Source organism: Podarcis bocagei, assembly GCF_964188305.1.
Source record: "Podarcis bocagei genome assembly, chromosome: 17".
Lineage (NCBI taxonomy): Eukaryota > Metazoa > Chordata > Lepidosauria > Squamata > Lacertidae > Podarcis > Podarcis bocagei.
In genome coordinates this window covers 5299761-5322429 of record NC_138143.1, presented here as the reverse complement: position 1 = coordinate 5322429, position 22669 = coordinate 5299761, and the positions used below count along the sequence as shown (strand labels likewise).

The 22669-nt window shown below is 46.1% G+C and overlaps 1 protein-coding gene across 1 annotated transcript in view; it reads right to left on the bottom strand.

Moving 5' to 3' along the window:
- Positions 1-22669, bottom strand: part of FGD1 (FYVE, RhoGEF and PH domain containing 1) — a 47877-nt gene that overhangs the window by 12261 nt on the left and 12947 nt on the right. Inside the window, exons 2-8 of the mRNA XM_081175690.1 lie at positions 6406-6579; positions 5435-5609; positions 4454-4913; positions 3421-3510; positions 2694-2842; positions 1360-1516; positions 679-817 (exon numbers count right to left, since the gene is read on the bottom strand). Coding sequence (XP_081031816.1) covers positions 679-817; positions 1360-1516; positions 2694-2842; positions 3421-3510; positions 4454-4913; positions 5435-5609; positions 6406-6579 — 1344 coding nt within the window. The remainder of the gene's footprint in view (positions 1-678; positions 818-1359; positions 1517-2693; positions 2843-3420; positions 3511-4453; positions 4914-5434; positions 5610-6405; positions 6580-22669) is intronic.

Below are 22669 nucleotides of genomic sequence, written 5' to 3'. Positions count from 1 at the left end.
GCAAAGGGAGGGGAAGATCTCTCCCCCTCATCTGGCTCACCAGAGCAGCAGTGAAAAGGGGGCTGCTCCTTCAGAAACCGACATGTCAAGGTGCTCCAGTGCTTTGAGGCAGAGGCGGCTCTCAGCGGGCGAGGGAAGTCTTTGAAGAGAGCTGCCATTTTGAGTGACAGCTGGAGAGGAAAGGTGGGAAGAGCACTGCAAGCCTTGGAAGAGAGCAGAGAGCATCAGACAGGTGCTCCGATTCTCCTCCAATGTTTGCACTGCTTTCCGCCACCTTTCAGCTACCTTTCAAAACATCAGTTCCCCAAGAGAGTGAAATTTAGGCCGCTGCCAAAGGTGGGCTGGCTGGCCCAAAACTCTTTGTGGACCAGCTCTGGTCTGTGAGCCACCAGTTCCTCACCACTGTCTTACTCAAATTTCCAGAGAAAATATCCCACTGACTAGGGCTTTTGATACTCTGGGAAATACTGGGGTTAGTAAATCTCTGCTAGCAAACAAGACTATGGTTTTACAGGCAATGTGTGCTGTGGCTCTCCCCACGACCACCCCTTTTCTTGTATTTTTATGCTGTTTTTATGTTATTTTTCTTGCCATGAGATCTTTGGACAAAAGGTGGTATACAAATTCAAACAAGCAAACAAACACCCCCCTGCAATTCTTCCCTGCAGCTCTACTCACTCTGAGCATCCTTGCAATCGGGCGAGTCCTGAGGCAATTTGAGAAGATAGTCCTTCAGCAGCAGCTCGTAGCGAGGGATTCTCTGGACAGGTTCCAGCATGTGGTGCTGCAGGGTCAGGTTCCCACATATCTCTTCCCTCTGCAGAAGAGAGTGATCTCTAGAGAGCTGTCTGCCTGGCTCTCCTCCAATGGCAGCCCGCCTGCTCCCATAGGGAACCGAGACTCAGGGAACCAGAGTAAGAGTTTCCAGAGTACGGGGCAAGTCTTTGTACAGAGGCGCGAGCAGCTGCTGAGACACGAGCTTCTTCCCCAACAATTCCTTCCAAACACTCCAATTTTGTTTAGATCTTAATTAGACCCCAAAGCCCCTCACTCCACATCCATGTTGAACAGCAGGGCTAGGAGGAGGGAAGGGCAATCAGTGAAGCAACTCCCTACCCTTTTGCAAGCGATTTATTTTTCTTTCCTGTGTCGGTACTTAAAACATGCTCGATTAATAACGTTTTAAAGTGCTTTTGAACTCTTAAGAAAAATTGCTGTATAGGGAATAATACAACTGGAATGATAACTTAATTGCGCCACCTGGGTAGCTCCAATGATGAGGCTGCGTTGTTCCCCCTGCTGTTAACCTGAAGCGCTTGCTGCAATGCTAAGTTTGAGATCCCCCTGAACTAAGCTGACCTGCACTTCATGGATGATGCTCTTGAACTGTGCTGAGCGCTCCATCCAGGTGTTGACAAGTTCCATGGCACGGTCAAAGTTCTTTACATATTCGCCATACATCTTGAGGAAAGGGGCCAGTTTCTGCAGGATATCCCCGATGCGCGGGTGCTGATCCCTGGGAACAGAAGCAAAAAGTGTTAGGAAGAGGAGAAAGGTCCGAGACAGAAACTGAGCCGCCCCATTCACAGGGTGGGAAAGCATCCAGATTCTATCTGCAGGACCAACTGCAGCCAGAAACCCAGCCAGATGGGCGGGGTATAAATTATTATTATTATTATTATTATTATTATTATTATTATTATTATTATTATTATTATCTGAAGGCAGCCCTGTTTAGGGAAGTTTTTAATATTTAATGCTGTATTGTTTTTAACACTTGATTGGAAGCCACCCAGAGTGGCTGGGAAAACTTAGCCAGATGGGCGGGGTATAAATAAATTATTATTATTATTATTATTATTATTATTATTATTATTATTATTAAGGGACTGGGAGTCAAGAACAAACACCCAAGCAAAGCTGAGGAATCCCAACATGAGGAGATTCATAGCTCTTAACATTCTCAGGTGCAAATCAGGGATATAAGGGAGTCATGGACACTAAACTTTCTCTATTAAGTTATGCCGCGGGCTTGCATCTTTACAGCTCTATAGTTCCCTGCAAAGGGTGAAGTATTTAGGAGAACAGGACATGGGTGGGCAACCCTCCAGATGTTGTTTGACTCCCACTCCCATCGGCCCCAACCAGCCAGGCCAAGATTGAGAGAAGGGCAGTGAAGCAGGAAGGAAAACAAGCACTATGCAGAAATTCCCAGGCTCAATCCTGGCATCTCCAGGTAGGGCTTGGAAGGACTTCTGTCTAAAGCAACGTTTCTCAACCTTTTCCCGACTGTGGCTCCCTTCTGACCTTGTTTCCTTCCTGTGGCCCCCCATCCTACTGGACAGCTTGGTGCGCGGAAGTGGAAGGGAGAAGAAATTGGAAGCAACGTTGCTGCGGAGTGCGCATGGAGATTCCTTCACTGGGAAGCATGGCCACTTCTCTGTCCCCTCTGCTTCTCTGTTTTCTTTTCTCGGTCACCTCTGTTTTCTTCACTTTTCATTTCCCTTTATGGCCCTCTAGTCTCATGCCTTGCCCCCCCCCCCCCATTTACACGATTTTCACATGCGGCCCCCTTGGAATATCCTGGGGGGCCCCCACTTGAGAAACACTGGCCCAGAAGATCGCAGAGAGTCACATAAACAAACCTTTGTAGGCAGTCACACCAAAATGTTAAGCCAATGAAATGTCCTCACCATTCCTCCATACGTTTCTCCAATTCTGGGAGCAGGAACTGTTGGTGGAAGCAGTAGATTGAGCAGATGTTGGCAAAAATACCCATCACCACGTCCACTGGGAAAGAGTTTCGGCTGCGTGCTTCCTCCAGCAGACGTGCGCAGAAGACCTAGGAGGTGGGAATGCAGTTCAGCAACATAGGAGAGAGTCCCATCAGGCCCAGTCAACTGGAATGATGGGAATTGAAGGCCAGCAACACTTTGGCCAACAGATACTATTCTGCCCTGTAAGAAGACTGAGAGTAAGGGAAGCAGGAAGACATCACCAGAGCCTGCACCAGTCAAGGTGTCCCCTCCCCCTGCAGGGCCAATTAGCATCATCTGCCCTGTGAAAAGGACAAAGGGTCTGCTTGTGTTTGTATTTTATCTGTTGGTGAGTGGGTGGGAGAAATGTAAAACTGTAAACCACCTTCAGTTCCTTGGCAAAAAGGTGGTATATAAATCCAAAGGGAAGGGAAGGGAAAACCCATGCTGATTCTACACCAAAATCCCTTTTCTAGTATCTGCAGCTTGGAAGAGCAGATCCACAATCCAAAGAACAGGGCTGAGTTTTCCAGCAGGTTTTCCAGCTGCTGCAGTCGGGCATGGCTTGCAGCACAGATGCTATATTTCGCCTGCAAAGGCTTCAGGAGGGGAAAGTGTGGACACTCAATAGCTGTTTTGATATATTCCGTTGTATTTTAGGTACCTGGTCCAGCAGATACAGGCGAGACACATAGGCCTTTTCTGTTTGGAGAAGCTCGTTGGCAATTCGGAAAACCTTTTGTGGAACTGTCATCTGTCAAGGGGAGAAATTAAAATCTCTGTGGGGAACTTAACAAAATCCAAGTTCACCCATCTGCCCTGTACTTCATGCACCCGTGAAACTGGGCGTGAGATTAGCCCACTTTCCCCCTCCTCTCCAAAACACTTTCGTATCTTCTATGGCCCCCACTCCTCAGCTGCTGGCCTAGAAATGACTGTGAAATACACACTGCACTAATTCCTTGGTTCGCTTTCTCACAGCTGCTCAAGGAGGATAAGAATCCCCGCTTCTCACAGAATCGTAGAGTTGGAAGGGATCCCTGAGGGCCATCTAGTCCGGCGTCCTAGATGCAATGCGGGAATCTCAACACACAGTCTCCCATCCCATCTGAAACCATACTGGACTCTGCTTAGCTTTGCAAATGAGCTAGCAGTGTTTTACCCAGTGGCGTAGCGTGGGGGGTGCAGGGGGGGCCGGCCGCACCGGGCGCAACATCTGGGGGTTAGGGTTAGGGGGCGCAAATCCACGGGCTAGGGGGCGCAAATTACTTGCCTTGCCCCGGGTGCTGACAACCCACGCTACGCCACTGGTTTTACCACCCTGTGAGTGAATCTGACCAGGCAGTGAAAATATTCTGAGGAGTAAGTAGTCCCTGTTAAGTGAATTTCAGTCCATCAGAAACAATCCTACCCTCAGCACCTGAGCTGGCATTACCAGACAAGGATACGACCCAGATCATATTCACTAACTCTTCCTGAATCACAATACAACAGTGGACAAGGCTGCTCACGCTTCCACCTCTCTAATCGATGTGTAATCCCAACCCACCCCAGTCCCCTGTTATTTTCCGCCCAGTTTTGCTTCTGACCTCAGAAAAGAGCATCGTATTCAGGAAAAGGCTTGGCAGGAGCCATCAGCTGTGCGGGTGAGCGGGTGATCACACTAACACCCGGGCATGCCAGTCCAAGTCTCTCACCTCCTCTGAGTCCTGTCTTTCTGCTTGTGGGGGAGGGAGCTCCGGTAGCAGCTCAGCCTCATCCCCGCTGCCATCGTCCATGTCACTGTCCACTTCGGAATCCCGGGTTGAGCGGCGCTTGATGACAGCAGCAGGCACGGGTGGCCCCGCTCCCTCTCCTGTGCCCTCGTCAGCCCCAAAGCAGATCTCCTCACTGTTAGATGGGGAGCTGATGCTGTCAATACCACTGTCCCGGTTGGCCAGCTTCCCACCATCATGAGACGGCAAGCAGGCAGCACCACCCGCAGGCTCTGGCCCTCCCTCCAGAGCCAGGAGGTCCAAGAGTTTGTGAGCCAGCTCTGCCGATTCCAGGGAAGTCGGGCAGTTTAGTGAGGGCTCCATGGGACCTGTCTCGGGGGTCTGGAGATCTGGACTGGGGCACGGCGATGGGGCCTGCTCGACAGCCAGGATTACAGGTTCCCTGCAACAACAACAAATCAAAACACGGACAGTCAGGCTCTCTGGGAAGAAAGTCTCCAGGAGATCATTTAAAAAAGACCTGCTGCTTGTTCTAGTCTCACCTTGGAAAGGGAAGTAGAATCTAGTGCGTTGGAAGTAAGAGAAGTAGCAGCCCTTGACTAAAAATAGAGTTAAGAACTGGCACACTCCATCAGTCCAACTATCCGTCTGGCTTGGCATTCTGTCTTCTGACTCAAAGGCTAGCCAGAGGCCTTAGGAAATTAACATGTAGGACAGGATGCCATAGCTCCCTGCTGTTCATCTGGAAGCAAAGTGTTCCAGCGCACTCTTCCAGTTTGGCTGTATCGCCAAACTGGTGGCACTCCCTCACAATGGCTGTATGTGGAGAGTGTACCCACTCTGTTCTTCGTGCTGGAATCCTTCAGAAGTCTCTGCAGCCCATGGCAGGAAGCATAACATCAGAAGGGAGCACCAGCTACCTTCCCAGGGAAGCAGGGCCTTGCAAGCTACTAAAGCACCCACCTCTCAAACTTCTCAATGAGGCAGGAGACGGCAGATAATGGTCCCAATCCATCCTTAGGCAGGGGGCTGCGGCTTAAGCGGGGATCAGCAGGGAGTGGTCGCGATGGAGGTGGGGGGATGGATTCAGGGAGACGCAGTGGCTGGATACTCTGCAGATGGGCTGGTTTAGGAGGGACTGGAAAAGCAATTCAAGTTATTTTTTAAAGGCACACATAATATATAGATAACATACACAGTAATATACACAATAATACAATAATATACACAAACCCCCAGCAAAAACAACTGACAGAAGGGCTACTTCTGTGGACTGGCATCATTACCATCAGGTAACAACAACAAAAAACACCCAACAGCACCCTACACCCAGCCCATCTCCTTCTGCCACCCTTTCTCTGGAGTAAAGAGCCTGGATCCTGCCCTACCTCTGGTAGAGGAATCTGCCATACACAAATATGAACGTGTCCTGCACTGGATTTTATTGGCAGCTGCTCTTGGAGCCAAACTTGACTGAAAAACAAGTCTAAATATACCCTACTATATATTTTGAAAAATTGTTTGCCTGTCTGCTTGCTTTGCACATGCTGTAACCCAATTTTGCATTGTGGTTCTTGAGTTCAAGGAGTGGGTTTTTGTCAATTGGACACCATTTTGAATCAAGATGGCAGACCAAACCTTTCAAAACTGCACCACCAATTTGGAAACTGCACTGTTTTCGTTGTTCTTGTTCTTCGAATTCCCAAAGCAACGCCAGGCACAAGGCTGTTAGTAATGAACAAATAAATCAGAACCTCCCTCTTCTAACAACTGCGTCTCGCCCCACTTCCTCCGCAGAGCCTGGTGCAGGGAATGGGAAAGCCAGGTGCTCTGCCAAAGCCAGTTTGCTCTGCTTGCAGACTTTCTTCCCGGGAAGTTCCACAAAGAACCTCGTTGTGATGGGCTCACTGGGGGGTGAAGACTCGCCTATATACCTTGTGGTTTTGGTCCTGGGGGTCGTTTGAGTGGCCGGAGTTTGGCCACTTCTCCTTCACTGCTGTCAGGTCCTGGATCAGAGATGAGCCGCTGGGGGGCTTCTGGAGAGCGATGTTCTGGGCTAGGCTCCAAGGAGAGGCTCTTGACCAGGAGCCGTGGGGGCTGAGCAGGACCTAGGAGGAAGAAAAGAACACAAGACAAGATAGTGAAACAAAGGCAACCCTGAAGTATCCACTCTGTGGGGATGAAGTGGTTAGAGTACAGTGGTACCTCGGGTTAAGTACTTAATTCGTTCCGGAGGTCCGTTCTTAACCTGAAACTGTTCTTAACCTGAAGCACCACTTTAGCTAATGGGGCCTCCTGCTTCCGCCACGCTGCCGGAGCACGATTTCTGTTCTCATCCTGAAGCAAAGTTCTTAACCTGAAGCACTATTTCTGGGTTAGCGGAGTCTGTAACCTGAAGCGTATGTAAGCTGAGGTACCACTGTACTGGCTGATGGCCAGGGAGACCAAAATTAAAATCCTCACTCAGCCATGATTTCAGCTAGTCACTAATTCTCTGTCTAACCTACCCCACAGGGTAACAACCTACGGGTAAACTGAAGCACGGGAACCATGTACACCATCTCAGGTACCTTGGAGGAAAGGTAGGATATTAAATGTGGAAAACAAACAAACAAATAGTAGCCTCAAGGTTTCCTCGAAAAGTGTTAGCCCAGGAGAGAACTAGGGCGCCTTCAACAAGGGTGGAAGCAAGGGTTGATAGCCTGGAACAGCCTTGGCTTATTACATATAATAAGCCAAGTTGTATAATGCCTAAGATAGAAGTCTCTAGGTGTTTAACTCTTTATATTGAAAGCAAAATAATGATTTCATAACCCTGATTTGCAGAACAGACCTGTGAGCCCATCATAATGACTGATATGACACTTCCTCAGAGATCAGAATTAGTTTCCTGGCCTAGTTGCATCACATAGAAAAGCTGCAACTACTAGTTTAAACACACACACACACACACACACACACACACACACACACACACACACACACACTTGTGTCTCAGTTGTGCTTCTGAACTGGTCTTTGACCGTAATAATAAATGATTACTATTACACACATTTGTGATTAAGTGCCTTTCCATAGCAAGCTCAGAGTGACTATTAAGCAAATTTAAATCACAAAACAGCAGAAGAAAAATGCATGGCTCTACTTTTTAAGAAATAAAGTCATGCTGAAAGCAAATATGTAAGTAAAAGCTGGAATAAAATATATGCAGTCTTAGAAGCTAAAACAAGTTAAGAGATGCCAATTAAAAACTAAATTAAACAAAGAAGGCTTTTTCTCCCATAGACAATAAAGTATTTACCTTGCCTTAAAAGAGGAATGATGCGGGCTGGCAAGTCTCCCGAGTGAGATGGTTTCACAGAAGAGTTTGCCAACCACTGAGAATATCACCCCCCCCCCCAAAGCACTACTGGAAAATACTGCCCTAAAGAACACAGAAAGAGTGTCATCTACCAGTCTCAGAGCTTGGGGAAGACTGTATGGTTGAAAGGGTTTCTCAACGTATCTTAGACCATGGAATTTTAAAGCTTTACTGCTAATAAACTCCAATTGATCTCAGAAACTCAATGGTAACCAGTGCAGGCAATGCCCCTTCATGCTCTGGCCTGATCCAGTTAATGCCCAGTTCGCAAGCCATGGGACTTTTTCTACCCCACCTAAGTCAGAGATGCAAGCTGATACAGATGTCAATGCCCAACACAGCAATAGCAGAGCTTATTGTGAGACAGAGCTATAGGGCCAAAAAGGTGGAAGAAGGCTGAGACTGCGGATCCCAGTCCAAAGGACCCCCCTCAATATACATATTGGGTGTTACAGGAGCAAAACTGACCCTTTCGCAAGGTAAGGTGAATGGTCACCTCGTGGCAATTTCGGGTTCCATTAAGAGAGAGATACAGAGGTCCTAAGAATGTAAAAACAACCCTCTTGGACCAGACGAAAGGTCCATCTAGACCAGGGGTCTGCAACCCGCGGCTCCGGAGCCGCATGTGGCTCTTTTACACCTTTGCCGCGGCTCCGGGGCGGATACTAGCGAGGGGAGGAGGCGCATTGTGCGCCCCGACACTCCCCACTGTGGCGGACGCTGTACTGGCTGTGACGTCGCATGGGGGCGGTGCGTGCGTTAGTCACGCACCGTCCCGATGTCACCTTCCCGCCCGCTGTCAGATCGCGGCTCCGGAGATATATTTGTTTTAAATGTCACAATGGTTTTGTGGCTCCCAGTTTTTTTCCCTTCGGAAACAGGTCCAAGTGGCTCTTTTTGTCTTAAAGGTTGCAGACCCCTAATCTAGACCAACATTCTGATCTCACGGTACCAACAAGACGACTATGGGACCTCAATGGAAGAGCCCTCTCCCCACTTGGGATTCTTAGTAACTGATATACAGAGACACATTGCCTCCAGCAGTGGAGGTAAAATACAGGAATCATGGCTAGCAGCCATGAACAGCTTCATCCTCCATAAATTTACTTAAAGCCATCCAACTTGGTGGCCATCATGTTATCCTGTGGGAGGCAAATTACAGACCCTCCAAGTGTCCCTATTTTCCAGGGACAGTCCAGGATTTACAGAAGCCATCCCAGTTTCTGACTTCATCCTGGAATGTCCCGCTTCTCCTTAGGATGTCCCGATTTTCATCAGAGAGATGTTGGAGGGGATGGTAGGACGTCCCTATTTACATCGGACAAATGCTGGAGGGTGTGAATTCTATAATTTAACTGAGTGGAGATGTAATTAATTTTGTTTGTTCTGAATCTCCCAGCATTCAGCTTCATTGGGTTCTAGTAATAGGCAATATGGAGTAAAACATCTCTCCAACCACATCACACAATTTTTATACACATCTCTCATACGGTACACAGTATTCCAAGTGTGTACGCACCATATATTTGCACAACAGCATTATGATATAGGTAACATTATTTTCAGTGTGGCATAATGTTTAAGAGTGTTCGGTCTATAACCTGGAAGACCAGGGCTTGAATCCCCACTCAGATATGAAGCTCACTGAGTGAGCCTAACCTACTGTTGTTGAGAAGATGAAATGGGGGGGGGGGCAGGGTGAAGAGAGAACCATGTATACCACCTTGAGTTCCTTGGAAGAAAAAAGTTGGTATATAAATGTAATAAATAAAATAAAATCCCTATGGCAGGGGGTTGGACTCGATGGCCCTTGTGGTCTCTTCCAACTCTATGATTCTATGATTCTAACACAAAATTGCTTGTTTTCACAGCTGGGTCAATACCTTCATCAAGCTATCCACTATAACCCTAAGGTCTCGTTCCTGGTCAGTCACTGCCAGTTGAGATCCCGCGAGTGTATATGTAAAATTATATTCCCACCACCATGTACACTGCTTGATATTTGCTTACGCTGAATTGCATTTGCCACTTTTTCTGTCTATTCCAGGGGCAGTGTGTCCCAATTTTCCGCTTGGGGTAAAAACAGGAAGTGCTGCCTTGCCCTGCCACCACACTGCCACTGCCCTTACCAGTGGTGCAAAGCTACAGAGGCAGGTTCCAGCGAGATCTCTCTGGAAACCAGTGCTGAGGCCGGGGCTGCATTGATGCCACCTGTGGGGGTGGCAGGGCAGCTACTTCACCCTGACATATGGGTTGGCCACTCCTGTCCATTCGCTTAGTCTTGAGAGATTCTCTTGCAGCTCATCACCATCCCTCTTTGCTTCAATGACCCTGAACAATTTGGTTTCATCAGCAAACTTGGCTACCTCACTGCTCACCTCTTACTCTAGATCATGGGTAGGCAAACTAAGGCCCAGGGGGCCAGATCCAGCCCAATCACCTTCTAAATCCGCCCCGCGGACGGTCCGGGAATCAGTGTGTTTTTACATACGTAGAATGTTTCCTTGTATTTAAAATGCATCTCTGAGTTATTTGTGGGGCATAGGAATTTGTTCACACACACCCCCCAAAAAATAGTCCGGTCCCCCACAAGATCTGAGGGACAGTGGACCGGCCCCCTGCTGAAAAAGTTTGCTGACCCCTGCTCTAGACCATCAATGAACAAATTTTAAAGTAGCGGTCCCAATTCCCTTCCTCACTTTCTACATCCCTCCACTGGGATTCTATTTCTTCTCTATGCTTCCTGTTTCTTAACCCGTTCCTGATCCTTGAGAGGCCTTCTCCTATTAGTCCATGACTGCCAAGCTTACTCAGGAGTGGCTTTGATGAGAGACTTTATCTTAAAAACAATAATAAAGAGTTCAGGTACACAATGTACCAATGGAGAACAATCCAGAAGGAGGTTCCTAGGCACAAGGCTCATTGAAATTTGGATTCTCTGTCTCAAGCTCCAAAATATCTTGATCCAACCCTGGTCAGGAGAAACAGTTCCTACCTACCAGTACTTCTCTCACAGAATAGTATACACACCATCATTTCCAACGATTCCGAGAGGTGCACCTTTTACCTGCTAGAATTGCTATCCTCGGCTCTGATATCTTTTTATTAGAGAACGTTTGATAACAAATCAATTCACAGACAATGAGCAGTATATATCCTTTCCATTGGAATCCTGTCTGCATAGACTCCCTTCCTTTCTTTTCATGCCTGGCTGAGGATAAGGCTAATGGCAAGCTAAACAGAAGTTTTTATCACAGGAAACTCTCACCATGAGGTGGGGTATGTTTGTAATTTGTCATATTTATCTTCTTTTGAGCTAACATTCTGAGTGTGGTGAAACAATGGGGGGAAAATGGACCATGTTCATTTTGCATCGAAGGGCTGTCTAAAGGCATCTCAAGGCAAATGAAATGTTATGTAAAATGGCAGCTATGGCAAAGCCTGCAGAACCTCAGGACTCTGGGGGGTGGGAAGAGGAAGTTTCTGTCTCTCTCTCTGTCTGTCTGTCTCCCACTTCTGTGATCCCACCAAAACTCCCTGAAGCTGCAAACAGCCCGGATTTCATCTGGACCATGAAAGGGGGGTGGGAGAGAGATAGAGTGTCAAACTGCCTCTCTCCCACCCCCATGGTCCTGTGGCTGCTCAGGTTTCCCCACAAACACACCCCAAAAGACACTTTAACATGCAATTCACACCACATCTTATTAGGCCCTCAATTTCACTGCAAGGAGCATGCTCACAGGAACACATAAGGAATAATTACCAGGAGAATGTCACCTTGTAACATGAGCTACATGTTAAGACCAGAAAATGATGATGATGATGATGATGATGCAAACATGGCTGTCTAAACAACATCAACAACAATGCCAGGGTGGAGTGTGTTTGTGTGAATCTAGATCAGAGCAGTGGCATGGTTAGGATGGGAGCTTTGGTGCTGTGTCCCCATCATGGTCCTTTCAGAACTGGGCCTCCTGCAACTGCTATTTGGTGCCAATGGGCGCTTTCCTCCCACTGCAAATAATGAGGGACCAGGTTTTATTATTTCTTTATTAAATTTGTATGTGCCCCTTCATCTAAAGATTGTAAGGTGGTTCTGATTGAGATCAAAACAGGGGGGAAAGGATTAAAGCCAACACCCCCACCATAACCTCAGTCTGGCTCCACACAAATCATTTACTTATTTTAAAAGTCACACAAGGGCTGAAGACATGAATAACATCATGACTAGTTTGGTTCCAAGCTGTTTGTAATATTCCAAATCCTTCACTTAACCGAGTTGGAAGCCGAGAGATGCAATTCCACCTAGATGTCTTGCCAGGGCTTGTCCCAGGGAGAAGTTCCCAACAGGATTTTAAATAGATCATCTCAGTGTTTCTTCTCTGTGCAGCCTACCTTAGAAAACTAGGAAAGTCACTGGAAATTAAGCTCTCTAAAAGGTTAAGAAATTGCACCTCTGGGCACCCTGCCCATTCTATATAATCTTCTGTAGGGTTTTGAAATATACAGAGGAGAAACAACCTCAACTTCAACTTGCCTCTTGCAAGCCCCAGAGGCTAAGTAAGGGAAGGATTTCTAGGCAACACCTCCATGACTCAAATACACCAGCTACTCCAAGAGCAAGGAACTGCTTTCTTCTATTTAGGAAGATCTGAATAACGTTGTGGGAGAACCCCTGGTCAAAATGAGAAGCGCAAATTATGGAGTAGGGGCTAGGAACAGAAGAAGATGGTCACCATGTTGGCACTCTGTGGCTTAAGTCACTGTCCTAGAAGACTTAGTGGACACACCAATCAAAATGCCAAACTTCGGAAACTTTATTGCCTCTTAAGCAAAAGCAAAACAGCAACAGGAAATGCTTGATGCCACCCAGATATAAGTAAGCCCAGTGCCCTCTTGTGACATTCACTGGGGTGGAAGAGAAGGGTGGAGAAAGAAGCTTGACAAGAGAGACAAAGGTTAGTTTTCCCATTTGTCCACTACAATTTGTTAGTTTTTCAGGACTACACTGAAAACCTGTGAAGACACACAAAAGGCTTCGGATGGATTCAGATGAACATTTTGCCACACATCTGTATCAGGTGTGCAGTTTAAAAAAAAATAATCCATGCCACTTGGCAGGATGATACAGGCAACCATTTTCCACGTGACAATTGACACAGTGTGGTGCATTTATCATGGATAATGTTCACTTCTATCCCCCTGGTGTGTGTTTAGTCACACAATTCTGGGTAGAAGAAAACATTCATATACCGTACATGCGTACAGACTTTGGCTCAGCCAAACTGGATTTGGAATTGGCAGTGTGGCTTCTCAACTAGAACTCACAAACATGTACAGGCATATAGCAGAAAGAGAAGAGAGCAAAAAATATTAGGTTGTATCCAATTAAGCTATACCAAGAACAGACTCACTGAAATTAATAGATCTAAGATAGTAATGTCCATTAACTTAAGTGGGTTTACTCTGATTACGGCTAACGTCAGATACAACCCATTTATATGTATATGGATTTAAAGGTGGTTATTTAAAAAGCAAATCTGGCACAGATTTGTGAAAGATAGATCCTATTAACCCACAATAGCTGTACACCTCTGCTGGAAGGCAATGGGTGGGGATCTGGTCTCGTTCATCTAGGCCAGGGGTCAGCAAACTTTTCCAGCAGGGGGCCAGTCCACTGTCCCTCAGACCTTGTGGGGGGCCGGCCTTTTTTTTTTTAATGAACGAATTCCTATGCCCCACAAATAACCCAGAGACACATTTTAAATAAAAGGGCACATTCTACTCATGTAAAAACACACTGATTCCCAGACCGTCTGCAGGCCAGACTGAGAAGGCAATTGGCCGGATCCAGCCCCCGGGCCTTAGTTTGCCTACCCATGATCTAAGCAACACAAAAGCAACCTGACACCACTCGGCACATGAGACCCAACTGCTGCTCCTAAGTCCTGTCTCCTCCCTCTTCTGCCCTAAAATAATAAAACACGCTCCACCAGAAGACCTTGCGGATTATATTCCCTACCCAAAAGGTATAGCTTCAGGTCAAAAATTAAAACAGGTGGTTATGAAATGGAACATAGTCCATCACTTTATGCCTAGGAATTCTTGGGAGACAAGTGACCCACCCAGATGACTAAAGAGGAAGAGGCCTGTGTGTCTGGCAGGATAGTTAAACATACTGTACACCAGAGGCTACTGAACAGATCAAAATGAAACAACCAAAACCAAGTAATGAAACACAGTTACAATTATAAAATAAATTACTTTTAAGTACAATCATCCCACTGCCTCTAGCCAGGAATCTGCAGTGTTGGGAATAGGTTTACTTCTCACTGAGGAATTGAGGCAGAATACTGTCTGCGTGTTTTTCCTGATATCGCCATATCTAAATGAGCTAAAGAAGATAATGACTAGGACTATGATGTCTTCTGCTCCTCCTCTTTTAAATAAAAGTTAACCATGCCATGAAAGAGTTGTCCCCTCCTCCAATGACTTAGCAAGTATTAACAGAATATTTAATAAAAAATGAGTCATGTCAAATTACGAGCTATGTTCCAACGAGCTGATTAAAAAAAATTAAAGAGAGTTCTGAAACACCTAAAGGAAACCTTTATGCTTACTAGTTGCTTGTGTTCATGCAATAAAATTTCTTTTTTTATGGTGTAACTAACTTGGTAGTTAAGACAAGAGATGTATTATTATATTGGTGGATATGGGAGTTGCACTCCTGTTTATTTTTTAATTTTTATTTTAACACAGCAAGTTGTTTGACATGGTCCCGCATAATAGCTCATATGTAAACCAGGGAGAGCGATCACAGAATGAGTTCACTATTGGCTGAAAAACTGCAACCCTAGAGCAATTATGAATGAAGCTCTTGGCTCTCAAATTGTTCAGCATTTTTTAAAATAGCAGGGATGGTATCCATGCTATTATCACAGAAATGACACAGCTATGGAAAATAGGACTGGAATGAAAAGCGGTCCTTTAAAAATTGAAGACCTGGGCCAAACATATACACACATGATTAAAGCAGAGATAAAAATGTAAAATACCAGTTCAAAAACTGTGGTTTTTTCAGATTTTGAAAATGGAGCTCAACCTTTCAGACAGGAAGGAAGGCCTGGCAGTATGCCCTTTATTGCTTCAAGAAGGATCTCTCAGACTTTGATATGCTCCTAGTCTAGTGTCCTGATTGTCTTAGAAATCCTTCAAGAGCAGACCTGCCCCATGCCCATTTGTGGTTTGCAGCTAGCAACCTGCATCTCCCTGCCTGCCTACCCCCACCCCACCCAAATGCCTCTATACCTATTCTTCCTTGCCTGTAGTCTGGGAATTACATCCTTGGGCACTTGGACACAGGTTCACCCAAAAGAAAATATTCACCGGCAGCTCCATGATGTTGCAAAATAGATGAACAATTCTAGTATTGCGAGCCTAACTGGACTAGATAACCAAGACTCATTACTGGGTTTTCCATCTCTACATCAGGAGTGGGGAACCCATGGCTTTCCAGATGTGGCCAGACTACAACTCCCATAATCCTGAGTACTACTGGCCTTGCTGACTGAGGCCAATGAGAGTTGGAATCCAGTAACATGTGGAGGGTTCCTGCTTTACATGTTAGCAAAAGGCAGCTGAGAGTGTGGGGATTCAAACTGGGACTGTGGCGCAGGTGTATGGTTGTGAATGCTTTTCCTCAGTACTGTTTTTCAGATTAAAATGCTTCCCACCAATCCGCAGCTGGAAACTTACATATCCAGCCTGGTCTAGATCAAAAAAACATATTAAGCAAGCAAGGAGCCCATTTACACAATGAAGACTCAATGCTTCTTCCAAGGGGACACAGCAACATCTCCCTACATCCCGAGATCTTAAGCTAAACATATTCAAAATTCCTACAGCTTATAAAACTTTTCCTAGACTGTAACACTTCAGCCTGTATGATTAAATTTACTGCAAATAATTAAAAACACTCCCTGTGCGTAGAAAACCAGCCTGTCAGGGAGAAGTCTAACCAGAGCCATTCTCACTGACATATTAGTTTTCTATGTGAAGAGATGGAACGTTTCACTCACAAACAGATACATTTTCCGCCTCTTCAAGCAAGGCAGAACAACACCCACCTGACGGTGTCCTATAACCCACTTGGGAAATCCATTTCTCCCTTTCCTTGCATGCTCTTGAAGTAGCACCCACCCAAGAAAAGCTTTAGCATTTGATTTGGTGGGTTGCTGAAACTGGCCTCAAGATCTCCCTCAGAAACCTCCTTAAAGTCTCAAGTCTCCACATTAAGGCCTAAGAAGGAATCATTGCAACCAGTGACAAATACACTGTTTAAGAAGGTCTTGTCGTCCCTGTCAATTCTGCGGTGGTAACTCGACTGAAGGGCATCGTGATGGAAGCACAGGGACCTAGAACACTACTTGATCTCTTGGCTGCGAGATATCACTCCTAAATTATGTACAACTTCAGGACAAGTTGAAAGTATAGAATTGGCGCTTTGAGATAAAGGAACTAAAGCAGGCTTCCTCAAACTCGTCCCTCCAGATGTTTTTGGCCTACAACTCCCATGATCCCTAGCTAGCAGGACCATTGGTCAGGGATGATGGGAATTGTAGTCTCAAAACATCTGGAGGGCCGAGGTTGAGGAAGCCTGAACACCCTACACAAGAATAGAAGGCCATTTCCTTATCCTGCCCATGCATTCTGCAGATAGTTGCTTATACTGTACAGGACAAGATTAGTCATGCCTTCTATGGTAAATGGTTACCAAAGAAAGTTTCTGTTTACATAGAGAAGAACCTCCTCTATTGAGTAAAATGGAGTTGGCACTAACATGCAAACTTTAGGCAGGTTAGGCTGCAGTCAAAGCACCACTGACTCACACTGTGGGGCATCACGTTTTAAGGAACCAGATCACACCACAGCAACAAAGACGGCAAAATGATTTAGATGGCAGACTTGTAAGGACGGGAACTGGGACCAAAGGTCAAGCAAATTAAAAAAGAGCAAGATCTACGCAGGGATAGCAGTCCTCAACTATGTTTAAGGCCTCTGCCATTTTTTTAAAAAAGATAAGAGGATAATCCTTCCATACAGAGGGAAGGAAGTGGGGGTAGATTTTTTTAAAAGACACTTTGAGATAGAGTGAAGATAGCTATTCAGACAATCTTAACTGTTAGCATAGACTTAGGCCCTGAAAAGGGGGGGAGGGGTCTTTAAAACTGCATTCCTTTGAAGGAAAAGAAATAAATAACCACGTGTACTTGGCTGTAGGCAGCCCAAGAGCAGAAGGCGAAAGTCTGTCAGAGGCATCAGTTTGGGGGAAGGTCTTCATCAAGGAAGCACAGGAAGTTCATGCAGAAGCAGATCTGAGGATTAGCCCAAAGCCCAAACTGAGAAATCTCCCACCTGGGACAAGAGAAGACCAGTGTCAGAAACTCCACCAGCACATGGCACATTTTGAGACTGACCTGGGTCCAACTCATGTCTGAGTGGGGATTTGAACTCTGATCTCCCAGGTCCTAGTCTAACACTCTAACCACTACACCACACTGGCTTCCTAGAGTGCTTCTGCTATGGGGCAGTGGCATAAAATAAAGTAGGTAAATAAATACGGGGAAAGCCAAATGTCCCTTAGAGACGGATCTGAAATATTTTCCTTGGAGCTTTACTTTGTTTCATTCTGAATTGTTTTATCTGATGTTTTAACGTGTTGTATACTGCTTTGATATTTTTTTCTTTAAAATATAAAGTGATATAGAAGTGAAAATTATTTTCATTATTAATAATGGTAATGGTGATGATTATGATGATGATAATCGCCACAACAGAATGTCTAGGCACCATTTTTATGGGGGACAATAACAAAAATAAAAAAATGGCACCTCGACATTCTGTTGTGGTGACCATAACCAAGGTTTAGGGTTCCATTTGGCGATTAGCTTATATATGTGAGTTTCTAATACAGTAAACCTTGGTTCCTGAACGGCTCCATTTTGGAACATTTCAGCTCCCGAACGCCAAAAAAGTAAATGCTCCGGTTTTTAAACTTTTTTTGGAAGCTGAACGTCCGATGCAGCTTCCGCTGGAGTGCTAGAAGCTCCTGCAACCAAACTGAAGCCGCGCCTCGGTTGTCGAACATTTCAGAAGCTGAATGGGCTTCCGGAACGGATTACGTTCGACAACCAAGGTTGGACTGTACTGGGGAAGACCCAAACTAGATGGCTGGCAGATGGGTCAGGAGACTGGGAGACTGCAAGAGTGTGAGGCAAACTGGGAAATTAGAGGACAAGCAAGGAGAGCTATCTAGACAGCAGTGAGGAGCAAGGAAGTAACATAGAAAAGTCCAAAGTCTGGAACGTTGCCCAGGCAAATATGCATATTCCGCCTAAAAGCATTTATAGCCAGGTCAGGCTTGGAGGAACAAATGGGCCTGTCTAGGAAGAAGCTGTAAAGCTGCTTGGGGGTTCCTGAAAACAGTTCTGTACCTTCCTCCTCTGCTTGACTAGTTTTCAACAGCTGGAGAGAGACCCACAAGTAGACCACACCTCAGCCTACAATCATATTCTTTAAGATATTTTGAGGGAAAGAAAGAGAGAGCACTTTATCTCACACACAATATGTGTGTGTGTTTTAACATGGATTCCACAACTGGTCGAGGCCTTTGGGCACTTAGCAAGTGATGATCAGACCAGTTCAGGAAAAAAAGGTTGGCTGTACTTAAGACCCACTGAAATCAAATAGATTTAAATTGGCCGCAGCTCATTTATTCCTTTAGCTTTCAGTGGCACTCCCAAGGATGAATCGCTTTCTCTGAACTGGAACTTCAGTTCTGTTTACTTATCTAAAATAACAGACATTGACTAGCAAGGAGCTGCACATTTTTGTAGTGGTCCAGGACCCCATAATCTCTCCTCAAATTAATGGTTTTTCTATTTCACGAAGTTCTGAACTTCTAATTGCCAGGAAACAGGAAATGATCTAAAATAAAGCTATAACCTATTCTCTCTCTTACTAATTCTGGGTGACCAACTGACAAGAGTTGATACTGAACTACCAAATTGATAGTAGCCTCAGTGCAATGAAAGCAATCTCAGCAGGAGGGTGAAGGTTCTGTTTTCTCCATTATCAACAAGCACACACACACACACATATACCCACAAAATGGGGAGAAAGAACTAGGCCCACCAACTTCCAAGCAGGCCTGGCCTGGGACATTTTGGTGCTCGAGACAGAAAACAGAAATGGCAGCAGCTTCTTTGGGGCACAATCCACTCGGACCTTCTCTTGCACAAGATCCACTGAAATGTGTGGAAACTTTTACCCAGCTACTACTGATTTCAAAAGAGCTTCCACGGAATTCCCTGGTGGATTATGCCCTAAGGACCAGAACTTTCCGGCGCTACCTTTCTTAACTATAGGCAAAGCCTGTTGCTTGAGGAAGCAGCCCCTGCATCGAAGATCTTCTCTCCCCCACTAGTATTATCCCCAGAAGAAAAGGCTGAAGCCCACAAACTTGGGTTTCACTCACCCCTGTGGAAGGGAAGCCGGGGCAAACACTTCCTTGCTTTCCAGGTCCCTCTGAAGCTCCTAAGAACCCGCGGAAGAAGTCAAAATTCCTCCCGCTGCCTCTATTCCTAGCAACGGCCAGTCCAAACAGTTTCAAACAGCACTGCCCAAACAGGAACCTACCTGCCTCTTTAAGGTGGCGAAATCTAGAAGTGGAACACTGGCTATGGAGCAATTTGTGTGTGTGGCTGGGGAAAGCAGGAGGGGGAATCTAGTTGTGAGCTAGATCAGAGTCCGAAATTAAGTCTAGGTCAGTGAGGAATGGGGGAACATCTGAGTGCAAAGAACTGCACACCTGGAACAACAGTTGTCGGCTTATCCCAAATGTTGGTGTTTGTATAGTTCCCACGGGAGGCGGGGGAGAATAACATGGATTAGGTTGTATATTTTATTAGGACAAACAGTATTTTTTTTAAAAAAAATGGTTCACACAAGTTTAGAATTTTACAAGTCTGTCCACCAAACTGGTTTAATGATCATTATGTGTGACAAAGTGTTTGGTGAAGCCCAGAAGTTCACACACCATCATTAAACTGAGGGTACTAAACTGATAGAAGGCATACAAATATTTAAAATGAATGCACAGGTCTGGGGTGGGTGTGTTCAAATAAATAGATGTTACTACTTCAGGCTAATCATTATGATTCTGTTCCTCAGGCTGTAAACTAGGAGTAGCCACTGCTCTGTCCCTTGTGATGTCTACTCGAAGGCAACGCATGACATGATATAGCCTCACCACGTAGCCACACCGTGCGCTCCCTGCCATGAAAGTTAATGATGCGAGGTGAAGTTGGGGTAATGCACAGCACCAGGCAATCACATCATGGATCTTGTTCAATGGCACATTACAAGGAACAGCTGTGGAGCAGAACCCCTCTGTCCTTTTGCACCATTAAATGTTCGTGTCTATTCTTTGTTCAGACAGATAACTCTTTTGCAAGGAGTTATTAAAACTTCCAGTGCCAGGCACAACAGGATATACCAATGCAACATGTGGGAGAGAGAAAACCCTGAATCAATACAGCACTTGGGATCTAACGCAGTTGGAACCTCAGTCTGTCTTGTGTAATTCACTTTCTCTTAGGGCTGAACTATGCGCAATGGTGGCACAACCAGGTGCTAGAACAGGGACAGCCAATGTGGAGCCCATCATCCCCAACCAGAGGCCATGCCGGCTGGGGGGTGGAAGTTGGAGCTGAAAAACAACATCCCGGGTGACTGCCCCTGTGCTAGAAGATTGGCCATGCTGAATTCATAGAAAGCTAGCAGGAAATTTACAGTGCACAGGCAGCAAGCAGGTGTTGAAACTTGCCCTCACCTGACATTTCCCTCTTCTCCCCAACCCCCACTCACCCAGGGGGCTTTAGTTCCAGTTTCAGAGCCCCACTGAAAGGAAAAATAGCTGAGGGACGAGGCTGTGTGAGAAAAGCAGTTCCCCAGCTTAAATCCCAGCACATTTTAGATGACTTCAACAGCAACCCATATTCTAACGCATGAGTTTATGGCCATCAGATGCAGTTAGTCCACCATCTATAAAATGGAGGCAACTATTCTCTGCTTCAGAAAACTATTGTGAAGGTGGAACAAAGCACTGTAAAGCATTTTACACATTAAAAATGATATGTGCATGGATATATAACTCCTCTGAAAATCTTTAATAAGGGGACCTATTAAAGCAATTTTTCTTGGGACTATCACAGTTGTCACCCACAGATCGGAAAACCATCATCTCCGTAACGCCCTTTAACAGGTTTCCTTCAGCATATAACAAACCCTCCCAAGTTCAGGCTATCCTCACACAGTATGATCAGTCCCTCCCCTGCGCTGGAGCCATTTCCAGCCATTAATGGACCAATTGCTGCAGAATCTAGCTAAACGAAAATGCAGCACTTTTTAGCAACCCATGGGAAAGAGTTCCAGTGTTTAACAGCACCTGACATGATTCTAAATGCAACCCCCTTTCACGTGTGCTTTGCCCTTCCACGCAATCTGTAGCTGTACGCACAGATAATAGAGCTTACAGGCAAAACAGAGCCTTCCCTCCCTGCTCCCAAAGTTCCCGCTTCCACCTTAACCCGGCCAGTGACCTCACCTGTGGGGATAAGCCCTGCCAGCTCTGACTCGCCTGCTGCACTTCCGGAGCCTGCCTACCTGCCTGCCGCACCCGAGTCAGGAGTGAGCCTCCAGGCTGCTCCATGTACCTTCTGGGAGGGGCAGGGTGCCATCTGAGCCCAGGGTCAGTAGGGCTTAGCCTCAGCTGCAGAGTTCACTGACTTCTGGAGCAGCCCAAGGTGAGTGCCTTGCGCTGGCAGCTGAGTAACTACACTCTGCTCCATGCACCAAGGAAGGGGAACAGGAAGGTTTCCAAGAAGAAAACAGGTATTCTAAGCAGGCTTTAGCCTTTATCCCCAACTGACGCTTAAATCCATCTAACTCAGTGGTGTCCTAACTTTTTTCAAAAACGGACAGATTTGATGAAGTGAAGGGCTGTGAGGGCCAACCAAAGTTGTTGACCTTTTTTTTTAGGATTGAAGTTGTTGAGCTTTTTGTTGTTCAGTTTTTTTTAGGATTTTACCCCCAGGAAATAAACTGCCATGGGGGCCGGATTAAACCGACCGGCGGGCCAGATTAGGCCCCCAAAACAGACTTTGGACATACTTGATCTAACTGCATTACTCTAAGTCATCCTAAGCCAATACTTTGTTACCCACAACTCTCCCTTTGTTCTCTCTTCCACTTTCAAAATTTAGGATGCAAGCTCCTTGGGGACAGAGACCTTCCATTCCTCTCTATAAAGTGACATGGGCACTGACTGGGCTATATAATAATGAAAGTTAAGAACTGTTAGCAGGGAGCGGAGGGAAGGAGAAAGTCGCCATGTTCTTTCCACACAAATCTGAGCTCTGGCGATGTGGGGCAGCTGGTCATGAGCCAAATGGCAAACCCACGCCCCTTCCTACTCTCCCCTTGCCCCACGGAAAGAGAAAACCCATCAAGCTCTCTATTCCCCAGGGGGTTACCTGTTCCGCAAATGTGCTGACGCCATCTGCACTGTGGAGTGAAAGGAACAGATGGCACAGGGGTCCCTTCTGCATCAGGGTCCTGACCCCCACCAACCCCCCCCCCTACTGCTATTCCTGCCTGAGGCTCTGCTTGCAGGTCCCACAGGGCTTTAAAGATCCTCCCCCCCCCCCAACTCACAGCCCACCCCTGTAATGCAAGCCAGGCTGGGTCAAATGGATTAATGAGTCTCAGAGCAGGGA